The sequence below is a fragment of the Manis javanica genome, chromosome 5 (assembly GCF_040802235.1).
Source record: "Manis javanica isolate MJ-LG chromosome 5, MJ_LKY, whole genome shotgun sequence".
NCBI lineage: Eukaryota > Metazoa > Chordata > Mammalia > Pholidota > Manidae > Manis > Manis javanica.
Genome location: NC_133160.1, coordinates 110,851,039 through 110,864,428, shown reverse-complemented (window position 1 = coordinate 110,864,428; position 13,390 = coordinate 110,851,039). Strand labels below are relative to the sequence as shown.

The window sequence follows — 13,390 nt, the reverse complement described above, 5'->3', positions numbered from 1 at the left end:
AATTATATTTTCTCTTACTGTGAAAGAATATTTTTTATTTCCTTTTTCAAATAGTTGCAGCACTCAGGGTTGGATTGCCTGGAATAAGCCTTTCTTTCCTGGATTCATTTGTTTCCAGAGTGATTGCTGTAGCAAGAGTTCTCTTAAAACCGCTCTTACTGAGGAGAGCAAGGACCCAGTTAGAACAGCTGATGCCTTTTGTGATATAGACGCAGTTCTGGGCATGCTGTATTTATTTTATGGCCGTGGGATCATGTGCCCATGTATTTTCTTGAGACCTTTCAGACACTAATAGAATTATTATCTGCAATCTCTGAAAAGGTTTCTTTATCCTTGGAATTCCTACTGTGCTTTTTCTGAGCCTTCCACACTACTTGGCATTTTCTATATTAGCTATTTGTGAATTTCCCCTACTAAAACCTGGAATTCTGTGGGAAAACGGTCTATATCTGATTCATCTTGCATCCCCCACAACTCTTTGCTTGGTACCTTGTACATGGTAGGTTCTTACTAAATATTTGCCACATAAATTTTGAATTAATTAATTTTGCTGTTTTAACTAAACTGTGAGAATAGGATTTCTTATAGGACCTCCGTTTTACTTATCTTCTCATTATTTATGGATGTATATTTCTCATGGGCTTTGCTGCTGTGGTAGAATGACCTGTGAAACTGGTCTTTCTTTTAATGGAGGGTGAAATGATGATGTTTATAAATCCTGGAACTGAAGTTTAATGGTTTAGGTCACATACAAATTTCTAAAGCTTAAGGTGTTAAAATGTTTGCTTCTAATTCTTTAGATGTCATTGAAATACAATGGAAAATGTTCTTTAAAAATCACTGGTGAAGTTGTTATAAGAAGTATTGTTATTACTTTATTTCTTAGCTTAATCTTTTCATAATGATATTTTTCATTCACCCAACACATTTTTATCGAGTACTTCCCTGTGCCATGTTCTAGGTGCTTGGGTCCACCCATGAACAAACAAAAATCTAGGTTCTCTTTGAGGTTACATTCTCTTGGGGGGAAATATGCATTAAGTAATAAACAAAATAAATAACTCACAGACAGCATGTTAGTGAGAAGTGTTACAGTACACAAAAAGAAGATCAGGGCCAGGGATGAGAAATGGAGTGGCAGGGCATGAGAGGCCTAGGACGTCATTTTTAAAAATGTGCATTTTTTTAAGATAATGACATTTAAAGGAAGAGTTGCAGGAAGTGAGGGAGATAACCATGCAGGTACCCGAGGAAAGAGCATTCCAGTCCCACGGAAGCATGTATATAGAGGTATTGAGCTGGAAGTGTGCTTAGATATTCAAGGCACAGTGAGGAAGCCAGGATGGCTGGAGCAGAGTGAGGGAAGAGTGACTGACATGAACTGGGCTAAGTGTGTTGGGGGTGAGTGGGACTGATCCTGTCAGGCCTCTGAGTAAAATGGAGGACCATTGTGGGGTGCTGAGCAGAGACCTAATACCCTTTGTAAAGGGATTGCACTGGCTGCTGTGCTAAAGTACAGTATAGATGAGGCGGAAGAGAGTTGGGAGGCTGTCAAGGTAATCCAGGTGAGAAACTGTGGCTCCCCACAGGGAGGTGGCCGCGGCAGTGGGGAGAAGCGGTAGGATTATGGATATATTCAGAGGTAATATGGGTGTTATGAAAACCATTATTCTGTGATCTTCTTTCGTTGACAGATACTTTAATAAAAGTGTCTTTTGTAATGATTTCTCTGAAATTTAATCTCTCATTTCTTACTATGTTTAATTGATAAATATTGAACATTCCAAATAGCCAATATTAAAATTGATTATACTTTCTTATGTCTCAACCTCAAGATTGCTTTCTTCAGGGAATCAAATCTTACTTTTTCTACCTCGTGTCTATTTCTATTACTAGAGAAATAATATCAATAAATTCCATAATACAATATCTGTTATCTTGGCTAGAGCATATTTCCCTTTTCCATAGTCCTAGGTCCATGATAATTCTCTTTTTATAGCTTTATTGTTTTAGGACATCTAGATTTTTTTAAATATTCCATAATACTCTGGGAGTTTTCAGTTATTCTGATGGTTTGGAGATTAAAAGGTTGCAAACAGTACTGAACCATCTACTGAGCCTGCACATTTTGGTCTGTCAATCTGTGTACACATTTATAGGTGTGTGCATGCATGCATGGGCCATGAGCACCTTATACAGGGCATGTATTTTTAATTGGTTGTCCTTAATTGTTTAATTTGAGGGTGAAAGACCAGGTGCTATTTGCAGTTCTTATTTGCCTTGCCCACTGCATTCCAGACCTGAGCAATGGCCTGAAATAGGACTCTTTACTGTAGGGCGGCTGTCCGGACCTGCTGGGGCTGCCTCTCCCCACAACAAGCATGCCTCGAGGACAATCACAAAGCACTGCAACCTCCAATCTTTTCATGGTTGAAAGGTGGAACACCACACCCTCCTCCATGAAAATTACTGAGCCCTACTTAATCCTTTCCTAAACAGGGAAATGCCTTCTGAAAAAAGCAGAGCTTCAAAAGCAGAACATGTTAAACTCTAAGGCTTCAAAGGTCAGTTAGGGAGAGCTTGCAATGAGCTGGATATTTTTGTTCTGTTTTATAAACAACATATGTGACCCAGGCAAGAGGTCCATGCCATACTAGTTTTCCTTTTTCTTCTCTCCACGGTGTGTTTTTGCTGTCCCCTACTCACTATTATACTTGGTCCTAAGGTTCTAAAGCTCACTCTTTTTTTTTTGAGTGTTGTCACTGTTAGTGGGTTATGGATGGACATGGTGAATGGATAGTAGAAGCTATATATACATGGGCTTTCCGATTATTTTTGCTTGACTCATTCATTGACTACTGATAGCTACAAGAGAAAAGCAATATCTAATTCTTTTGAATAGTACAATAGAGGCGAAGAGGAATACTGACTACTTTAATTAACAAATACTTCTTAAACCTTTGAATTCAAATAATGAGTCTCCTCTGATGTTTGAGAAGAGTTCATCTTTAGCCTTTTGAAACTCTCACCATTTCAAAAAAATGAGAAAGCATCTCATTTCCACTAGCAAAGCCAGGTGGTTAGGGAGAGTTTCTTACCAGTTACAACCTTAGCCCATTAAATTAGAGGAGCAGAGATACAAGTGGCCCTGCTGTGAATTGTACAAAAGCCAGCTGTGATAGCTCATTTTCAAATGCATACTACTGTGAATTCCATCAAAGGAAAAGTGGTCATATTGGGGCTCCCACAGCATGCACCAACATAAACCTGGGAGCAGAGAGCAGGGGAGAGAGGAGTCAGGGTGCAATAAGGCCAGAAGAGGACTCTATAACCCTGAGAGGTTCCCAAGGCTGGGACAAGTCTGCAATGCAAGAGACCAGATCCTTCTTTTGAACACTTCTTTTGAACTCTCAGGGAGAATTTTGCTATGTGCAATTAATTTAAAAGCCCAAAGTGAGTTTGTTTCTATTTCCTTAGTAAGGTTTGTTTTTGCCTCTGGCTTTTGTTTTCATCACACCATTTTTATATCTTCTTCCTCCTTAAACTTTGCCTAGGCTCGGGAAGATGGTTTGACTGTGATTCAGCCCCATTCTCTCTCCTTTGTAAACTCTGAGAGGCCAAGTGGAAAGATTATATACAACATCACTCTACCTCTGCATCCAAATCAAGGTAAGATGTGCAGAAAAAGATCTTTTGAGGGTGCTCTTGTCTTCTAGTTGTTGACAGTCTCAACAGCTCTGGAATTTTGTCCGCTTATACAGTTGACCCTTGAACAGCATGAGGGTTGGGGCACCAACCCCCCATGCAGTTCAAAAATTCATGTATAACTTGTGACTCCCCCTAAACCTAACTTCTAATAGCCTACTGTTGACCAGAAGCCATACCAGTAACACAGTCAATTAACACATACTTTATATTATGTACTGTATTCTTATAATAAGTAAGTTGGAGAAAAGAAATATTTTTTCCAAATTGGTGCAAATCTCCAAAAAATTTTCCAACATACTTATTGAAAAAGTCTGTGTATAAGTGGACAGATGCATTTCAAACCCATGTTGTTCGAGAGTCAGCTGTACTTATTGAGTATTTAAGGGGTAACAGTTATCATACCCTTTGTTACACTATTGTGAGTTTAGAACCAATCGAGAAAGAGACCCAGTGGTCAGACAGAGGGAGGTGACTTGTCAGGTTTGGTAGTGTAGTGACAGAGCTGTACTTGGAGCATAGGGGGCATATAACTTCAGTCCCTGGACTGAGCGCTCCCTCCCATGCACAGATGCACAGGCACTGTCTGGAGGGGTGGCGCCTGCCCTGGTCCTCCACCAGGGATATGAGGATATGAGAGGCGAGCTTATGCTAAGGACAAGCTCTGCCAGAGAGCCCAGAGGGGCTGAGCCACACATACTCAGCTCCTTTCCCAACTAGTTAAGCTGCTCCTCCTCCGTAGAGGAACATGGAAAAGCAGAGCTACAATCAGAGAAGTGGACCCCTGCCATCAGTCCCCAGCCTTTAGATCCTAACTTTGGGCTTAACTAATAAGTCTATGCCCAGCAGCGGGGTGACTGCCCCTCACAGAGAGGAATCTACTAAGCCAGTTCTGCTCCTGAACTTGAGCCTGCTCTCCCAAGACCAACCACTACCCTAGATGTAAGCCTTTCACATTATCAAATCTCCTAGTAGGAGAAGTACAGGTCTAAAAATTAAATGTCATTACCCTTTTGATAAAGTACAAAGAAATTAAACATCCAAAAGTCAGCCTTCCTATTTTTCACTCTGCCAAGTCATAGTTACAGCTGTTCCCCCGTTCATTGCCAGAGCAGATTATGTTTTTACAGACAGCAGCCTGGGCTGTTTTCTGCAGAATGGCTCTAGGTCTCTCAGCCCCTCGAACTTGAATTAGTTCAACACTAAACCTTACATGTACCCTTTAAAGAGTTAATGGGACATGAAAGATGAGCACACCATCAGTTCTGTATACCTGCAAAATTTAGAAATGACAAGCAGATTTGTAGCTCCTAAAGCATTTTTCATAAGCAGAGTGATAATTGCAAATCCAGTTCTTAGAGTAATCAAGATCTATGTTACTGTTGCCAAAGGTCATCACAGAGACTAAGGAGTTCCTGAAAGAAAGGGATAAATTGAGAAAAATCTCTTTATTGCCTCGCCAGGAGACCAGTCTTACCATTTTCTCTGTTGTTGACCTTGACCTTTTAACTTAAACTCAGTTGCAGAAATCTCATAATCATGGCGCAGTATGTATGACTTCTGGAGATTTCCCTGGTGTCAGCTACATTAGGGGCAGTAGTTTGTATCTTACTATTGTTGACAGTCAATGAATTGCAGTTAGGAGTCTATTTTGGTTTCTGATTTGCCCTTTTCTTGAATAAGTGGAGAATGGCATACCAAGGGCAACCTGAGAGCCATTATTCCTGAAGGATAAAGGACTCCCACCAGTGGGAAAGGCAGCTTTGTGGTTCTAGTCATTTAATCAGCCATCAGAACTACTATCAATGCTCATGCTGAGTCTCTTCTTCCCCAGGGATTATTGAACACAGGGACCAACCTCACTCTGCCATCCGGTATTTCACACAGGAAGATATTAACCAGGGCAAAATCATGTACCGTCCTCCCGCTGCGGCTCCCCACTTGCAGGAGATCATGGCCTTCTCCTTCGCTGGTAATGCTTTCCTCTCTGTTTGGAGGCATCTGAACTGTTCCCTGTGGATCTTCATGGCAGGCTGCCCCTAACTCCTCCTATAGTTGCTCTGGACACATTGGTGACACTGCTTTATAGCTGTTCAAAATGGCTTGAGGCTTGTGGGCCAGTATGCAGTTTGGCCTCAGTTCATCATTTGTTTTCATTGATTCACGCCCACAGGTATACTTTCAGCACCTCTTTATTTTGTGTCTCCTATGTGCCAATCACTGAGTGAGTCTTGGAGATACAGCCGTGAACAAAAAGAGACAGGAATCCCATTCTTGGCCAGTTTGGGGATCGAGGTTTAGAGATAGAATTTGATAAATAATCCCAATAATGAATGTTTAGTTACAGACTGAGATGAGAGCTCAGAAAAGAAAGGAGGCTATTCAGTGGTGGAATTAGGAGACAGCAGACTAACCTAGACTGTGGGTTCTGTGGGGCATCCACAGTAGCAGGGTGGGTAGAAGCTCACCAGGCTAAGTGTGGATGTTGGCATAGTTGGGAAAGCATCACTGAAGGGAGGGCACACACCCCATGCGCCAAGGCCCCAGGGAGGGAGAGAATGGGAGGGTATTCTGGGGATGGACAGAAGGTCAGTGTGTCTGGAATGTGGAAGGTTGAGCGGAGCCGGGATGAGCCTGGAGGAAGAGACAGAGGCCAGACCTTCGAGGCCCTGTGAGCCTGTAAGGATATGGATCTTTACCCCAAAAGCGTTTGGAACCTGGTGGATGTTTTAAAGTCTAGGGGTTGGCTTTTCTTAACTCTCTCACTTCAGTCATCTGAATGGATTTTGGGAGGGTGCCAGGGTGAATGTGGGTTAGGGGGACCCAGTGAGGAGAGTTCTGCAGTACATCAGGGAAGGTCCATGCAGAAATGGAGGATGCAGGTGACCTTCTGGGGTTAGGACCAGGATTTGACGCAAGTCACCTTTTTAAAGAAAGAGAAGACTGAGGCAAAAGAGTAACTGCATTTCTCATGCAGGCCAGTGTGTGCCCTTCCACTGAGATGCGGTAGCCTGCCCCATCTCTCCCCAGAACCCAGAACCGAAGCTGCTGACTGCAGAGCAGGACTTCTGGGTCCCTACCCCTCAGTATTTCTGCACCTTGGAGTGATTCCAAAAATCTTGAAGCCTATTTCTTCATGACCTTTAAGACATATATATCATATAACATGATTAATAGAGAGTACTATTTTCATACAGTTGCTTTATTTATACAGAACAGTTGGTGATTTCTTATGGTGAGTTGAACATGGGTTTGCTAGTTAGAGTTATATTTTAAATTATAGCCAACATTTAAAGTAATATTTGCCACTATTTTTATAAATGCAATTGTTCAGAAAATGATTAATTCCTCATTTAGACTGAAAACTTCTAAGGGCAGGGGCAGGCCCCCTCTGAGGAGTATCCCTAGTGTTTAGTAACTGGGGAACTAATAGCCCATGAAAATGTTCATGGTTCTCTAACCCCTACTTTTTAAGACCTACTTTACAAGAAACTCAGGATGTCTTGGGATTAGAGGAAAAAAAACATGTCAGCCATGGTTGAAGTTATTTTCGTATCCATTATACTCGCCTGAGTTCTTAGAACCTTTTCAGAGAGAGCAGAGCCCTGTCCTGTATAATCTTTGGGATAAATGCCACAAGATAAATCTCTCACACTGTTACAATGTGTAAATCAATGTCCCAGGCATCACTCAGTTCTGCAATGGAATTGACCCACCAGAGAGCCTTGTCAGTGATATATGACATCAGCCACATTCTCCAATTTGTAGGAGTTTATGTACTGGTAAAATGGGATCTGAATGAATGTTTATAAATCAGTCTAATTGCTGTGTTATAAAATAATTCCACTAAGTCATTCTTTTTGTTACTTAAAATTAGTGCTGGCACCATTAAATTCAGTGTAACATTAGCAAATTACCTGGTGATCTTTCCTTAAACCATAACAATTTAGATTAAAGCGTCTTTTATTTTTTAACCTCTGCCTCTTATGTCATGCTTTCCCCATCTGTTTTTGACCCCCAAATGTTTAGTCTGCTGATTCTCTGTTTTCTGTTTTTTCAGGACTCCCAGAATTGGTGAAATTCCACTTCACAGGTGAACATTTTAATCTTAGTTTTATTGGGAAACTGAGTTTGTCTTTCCTTATTAGTCCTTTCTTTTTAACTCCCTTCATCACTACTTTTCACTATTTTCTAAGAACCACTTAAAAGTTTTGTAAGACAAGTTTCTTCTAAAAAATAATCACATGGCTAGTTAAATAGTAATAGCTTAACTTCATGTTCCTAGGAAAAATAGTCCACCAAAGATAACAAAGATGAGTGTTGTTTAAGCCCCACAAAGATAACAAAGATGAGTGTTGTTTAAGCCCCATTTCAACTTGTCCTAATATCTTTTTTTAAAAAAAAGGTAATAATGCTTAAGATCTTAGCCTCTGGATTTGGATACCTGTGGGTCAGCCTGCTCTGGGAAAGTTGCTTTGCCTCTCTGTGCCTGAATGCCTCCTCCATCAATGAGGATAATAAATAATAATTACTATATATGTAAAGCTCCCATAACAATGACTGGCACATAATCATCCTCATGTGACACTTAGCTAATGAAGAGGTTGTGTATCGTCTTGAATAAAGCCTTTCACTGAATGACTTGCTGCTGGAGGGAAGGTGTTATGACCCAGAGAGTGAGTCGTGAAAGCTGTGTGTAGAGTCTTAAATGCCCTAGTTTTAGTTCGCAGTGCAGTAGAAGCTGTGTGCCAGTAAGTAAAAGCAGAGTCAGACCTGGCAACCATGTGGAGCACCACAGGGACAAGCTTTCTTATTGAGGTGTAGTGTGAGAATGGTTGACTATAAATGGCATCCTCAAATAGATCTGTGGTTGGGGTTGACTATTCCATTAGAATCAGCCATCCATACATCCTGTTATATTTCCTGTAGGGATAAATCTTGACAGGAAAGTCACCTCCCTCAAATTCCCAGGCCTTCCTTTCTTCGAGGGTTAAAAAGTTACACTGGAATCAACAGTAAATTTTAGTACTGTGTCATTTTTTTTTGGTAATTGAGATACAATTGACATATAAAATTGTATTGGTTTTGAGTATGTAACATGGTGATTCAATATTTGTGTATATTTAACATCTGTCATCATATGTTGTTATGATTTTTTTCTTGTGATGAGAACTTTTAAGATTTACTCTTAGTAATTTTCAAATATGCAATATGGTGTATAGTCACCATTATATCCCATGACTATTATTTTATAACTGGAAGTTTGTACCTTTTGAACACCTCTACCCATTTCACCCATGCCCAACAACCACCTCCAGCAACTACCAATCTGTTCTAATCATCTTTGAGCTCAGTTTTTTTTTCATTTTGTTTTTGCTCCATTTTTTAGATTCCACATATAAGTGAGGGCACACAGTATTTGTCTTTCTCTAACTCATTTCACTTAGTCTAATGCCCTCAAGGTCCATCATATTATCATAAATGCAAAATTTTCTTCTTTTAATGACTGAATAGTATTCCATTCCACAGTTTATATATATATATGATGTTTTTCTTGATCCGGTCATCCACTGATGGACACTTAGGTTGCTTCCATGTCTTGGCTATTATTAATAATGCTGCAGTGAACATGGGGTGCATATATCTTTTCAAGTTAGTGTTTTCATCTTCTTTGGTTAAATTTCTAGAAGTGAAATTGCTGGATCATATGGTAGCTTTACTTTTAATCCTTTGAGGACACTTTGTACTGTTTTCTGTAGTGACTGCACCAACAATTTACATTCCCATCAACAACACATGAGGGTTCCCTTTTCTCAACATTCCCACCAATGCTTTGTAGTTATTTTCTTTTTGATAGTAGCCATTCTAACAGGTGCAGTGTGATATCTCACTCCCTGATTTGCATTTCCTTGATGGTTAGTGATGTCGATCACCTTTTCATGTGTCTGTTGGCCATCTGTATGTCTTCTTTGCAAAAATGTCTCTGCCCGATTAATTAGATTGGTTTTTTTGCAGTTGAGTTGTATGAATTCTTTATATATTTTGGGTTTTAACCCCTTATCAAACATGTGATTTTCAAATATCTTCTCCCATTCAGTAGGTTGCCTTTTATTTTGTTGATGGATTCCATTGCTGTGCGGAAGCTTTTTACTTTGATGTAGTTCCACTTGTTTATTTTTACTTTTGTTGCTCTTGCCTTGGTTTCAAATCCAAAAAACATCACCAAGGTCTGATTTCAAGGAGCTTACCACCTATAGTGTCTTCTAGGAGTTTTATAGTTTCAAGTCTTACATTCAAGTCTTTAATCCATTTTGAGTTTATATTTGTGTATGGTATAAGACAGTGATCCAGTTTCAGTCTTTTGCATGTAGCTGTGCTGTTTTCCCAACTCCATTCAGTGAAGAGACTTGTCTCTTCTCTATTCTCTTGCCTCCTTTCTTGTTTATTAATTGATCATATAAGCATGGGTTTATTTCTGAGCTCTCTATTCTGTTCCATTGACCTATGTCTCTATTTTTATTCCAGTACTATACTGCTTTTGATTACTATAGCTTGTAATATAGATTGAAGTCAGGGAGCATGATGCTTCCAGGTTTGCTTTTCTTTCTCAAGGTTATTTTGGCTATCTGGGGTCTTTTGTAGTTCCGTATAAATTTTAGAATTGTTTCTCCTATTTGGTGAAAAATACCATTAGTATTTTGATGGGATTGAATAGAATTTATAGATTGCTTTGGAAAGTATGGACATTTTACCAAAATTAATTCTCCCAATCCATGAGCATGTAACATCTTTCCCTTTATTTGTGCTCTCTTCAACTTATTTCATCAAAGTCTTAGAGTTTTCAATGTACAGGTCTTTCAACCTCCTTGGTTAAATTTATTCCTAGATATTTTGTTCTTTCTGATGTAATTGTAAATAGGATTATTTTCTTTCTCTTTCTGATAGTTTGTCATTAGTATATAGAAACAACAGATTTTTATATATTGATTTTATATCCTACAACTTTACTGAATTCATTTATTAGTTCTAACAGTTTTTTGGCATATTTAGTTTTTTTTCTACATATAGTATCATGTCATCTGTAAATAGTGACAGTTTAACTTCTTCCTTTCCAATTTGGATGCCTTTTGTTTCTTTTTCTAGTGTTTTGTCCTTGTTGATATGAACCCAGTATCAGCTTATTTCTTGTAGCAGTCTTCTAGATAATTCATACCATGAGTAATAATATACAATAGATTATAGCATTTTACATTTTACAAAACATTTTACAATACAAGTTATCTTATTTAATCCTTCTAAGCACAAGGATTATTTTCAGCATTTTAAAGCTGAGGAAACTAAGGATCATTAGAGTAAGTAATCTGCCCAGGTTTCCACTCCTAGTAAACAGTAGAAGCAGAATTTCAATACAAGTTTCTGATTCTGAGTATGGGGTATTTAGTTTAGTCTAGCCTGCTGTGGGTTGGCTATGAAAAACAAGTAGCATAGGAGGGTGAAGTTTGGTTTCCAAGCCCCAGATTTACCTGAAAGCTTGAATAGGTGAAGAGGTTAACTGTTAACTTCTCCAGGGCTTTAAGTTAGATGATCCTCGAACCTATTATACAGGATAAAGGAAATAGATCTTGGGCTGACTTTAAATTAGTTTGTCTTATTTCTGCCTGAGGTTCCTTTTTTATAAACTGTTGAGTGATTTTTTAAAAATGTATTTTAAAGACTTAATTTTTTTTTTAGCAGTTTTAGGTTTACAAAAAAATGGAGAAGAAGGTACAGTTTTCCCATATACCACCTACCCTCTTACATGCATTGCATAGCCTCTCCAGTTACCAACATCACTCGCCAGAATGATAAAATTTTTACTAAGGATGAACGTACATCGACACGTAATCACTCAAAGCCCATAGTTTACTTTGGGTTCTCGGTGTGCATTCCAGCGCTTGGACCAATGTATAATGACATTTATCCATCATTGTAATATCATACAGAGTATTTCACAGCCCTGAAAATCTTCTGTTCATCTCCCTCACCCCACCTCATACCTTTGGCAAACACTATTCTTTTTTATTGTCTTTCATAGTTTTCCCTTTTCCAGAATGTTATGTAGGTAAAATTGTACAATATACCTTTTTGGATTGGCTTATTTTACTTAGTAATGTGCATTTAAGGATCTTCTGTGTCTTTTCACAGCTTAATATATCATTTCTTTTTAGTGCTGAATAATACTTCATTGTTGAGATGTACCACAGTTTACTTAGCCATACTGATTACAGGCATAAGTCCTTAGCTTACTGAAGGACACCTTGGTTGCTTCCAAGTTTTGGCAATTATAAAGCTGCTATGAACATCTGTGTGCAGAATTTTCTGTGGACCTAAGTTTTCAACTCCTTTGGATAAATACCAAGGAGTACAATTGCTATTTCAGATAGTAAGCGTATGTTTAGTTTTTTAACAGCCAAATTGTCTTCCAAAGGAGCTGTACCATTTTGCATTCCCATTAGCAATATATGAGAGTTCATTTTGCTCCATATCCTTATCAGCATTTCATTCTGCCAGTGTCCCAGATTTTGACCATTCTGATTGGTGCATAGTGGTGTCTTACTGTTGTTTTAATTTGCATTTCCTTGCTGACACATGATGAAGAACATCTTTTCATATGCTTATTTGTCCTCTGTGTATCTTCTTTTTTGAGGTGTCTATTAAGGTCTTCAGCCCATTTTTTAATCAGGCTGTTTGTTTTCTTTTTGTTGGGTTTTAAAAGTTCTTTGTACATTTTTGGATAAGAGCCCTTTATCAGATGTGTCTTCTGTGAACATTTTCTCTCAGTTTGTGGCTTGTCTTATTTTCTTGACATTGTCTTTCGTAGAGCAGTTTTAAATTTTCATGAAGTCCAGCTTATCAGTTATTTCTTCCATGAATTGTGTCTTTGGTGTTTTATCTAAAAAGGCCTCAGCATAGCCAAGGTCATCTAGGTTTTCTCCTGTGTTATTCTCTAGGAGTTTTATAGTTTTGCATTTTATATTTAAGTCTATGATCCATTTTGAGTTAATTGTTCTGAGGGTGCAAGAGTGTCCTTTTTTAAGGAGGGAAACTTTTGGAATCTGACTGGAAGGAAGCCATCTCCTTTAGGAGAGTTTTGTTAGAAAGAACTTTAAATAGGGCACATAATGAACTAAGGCAGCAACAAGCCCAGCCCTGACATTACCTCACAGAAAGAGGGAGAACAGCTCACTTGATTAATCAGCTGAGATGAAAAGTAAAGTTGATATTCCTGACATGGCTGGTTCAAGACAAGTGCAGACACTGTACAGAACCATCCTGAGCAAGGAAGACACCCAAGGAGAATGGTGCCTGCAGGAGGGAGCTGACCCCAAGAAACAGTGTGTTTCTCAGAGAAATCAGAAATGTTTCATAGAGGGCTAGACATGTAATTACAGACATTTTGATGATAAGTTCTGATATTTACTTGCAAAACCCTATGCCCCCTTTATCTTTTCTAGTTTTCTAACATGTATCAGAACATAGCTTTCTTCCATCTACTTTCAGAGGCAAAGCTGTACCTTGGTCACACTGACAGCTATATGATTTGACCAAGGCTTTTTAAATTTTAGGGCCTTTCCTTTCCTCCTCTGTTAAGTAAAGATGTTGAAGTCTCCCTGAGGTTCCCCAACCCCCACTTACAAACAAAATC

General features: G+C 38.9%; 1 protein-coding gene across 5 annotated transcripts in view; it reads left to right on the top strand.

Moving 5' to 3' along the window:
* Positions 1–13,390, top strand: part of FRAS1 (Fraser extracellular matrix complex subunit 1) — a 445,842-nt gene that overhangs the window by 329,467 nt on the left and 102,985 nt on the right. For all 5 annotated transcript variants that reach the window (XM_073237418.1, XM_073237419.1, XM_073237416.1 and 2 more), the window contains 3 exons: positions 3,555–3,669; positions 5,540–5,677; positions 7,766–7,798. In XM_073237418.1, the coding sequence (XP_073093519.1) occupies positions 3,555–3,669; positions 5,540–5,677; positions 7,766–7,798 (286 nt within the window). The remainder of the gene's footprint in view (positions 1–3,554; positions 3,670–5,539; positions 5,678–7,765; positions 7,799–13,390) is intronic.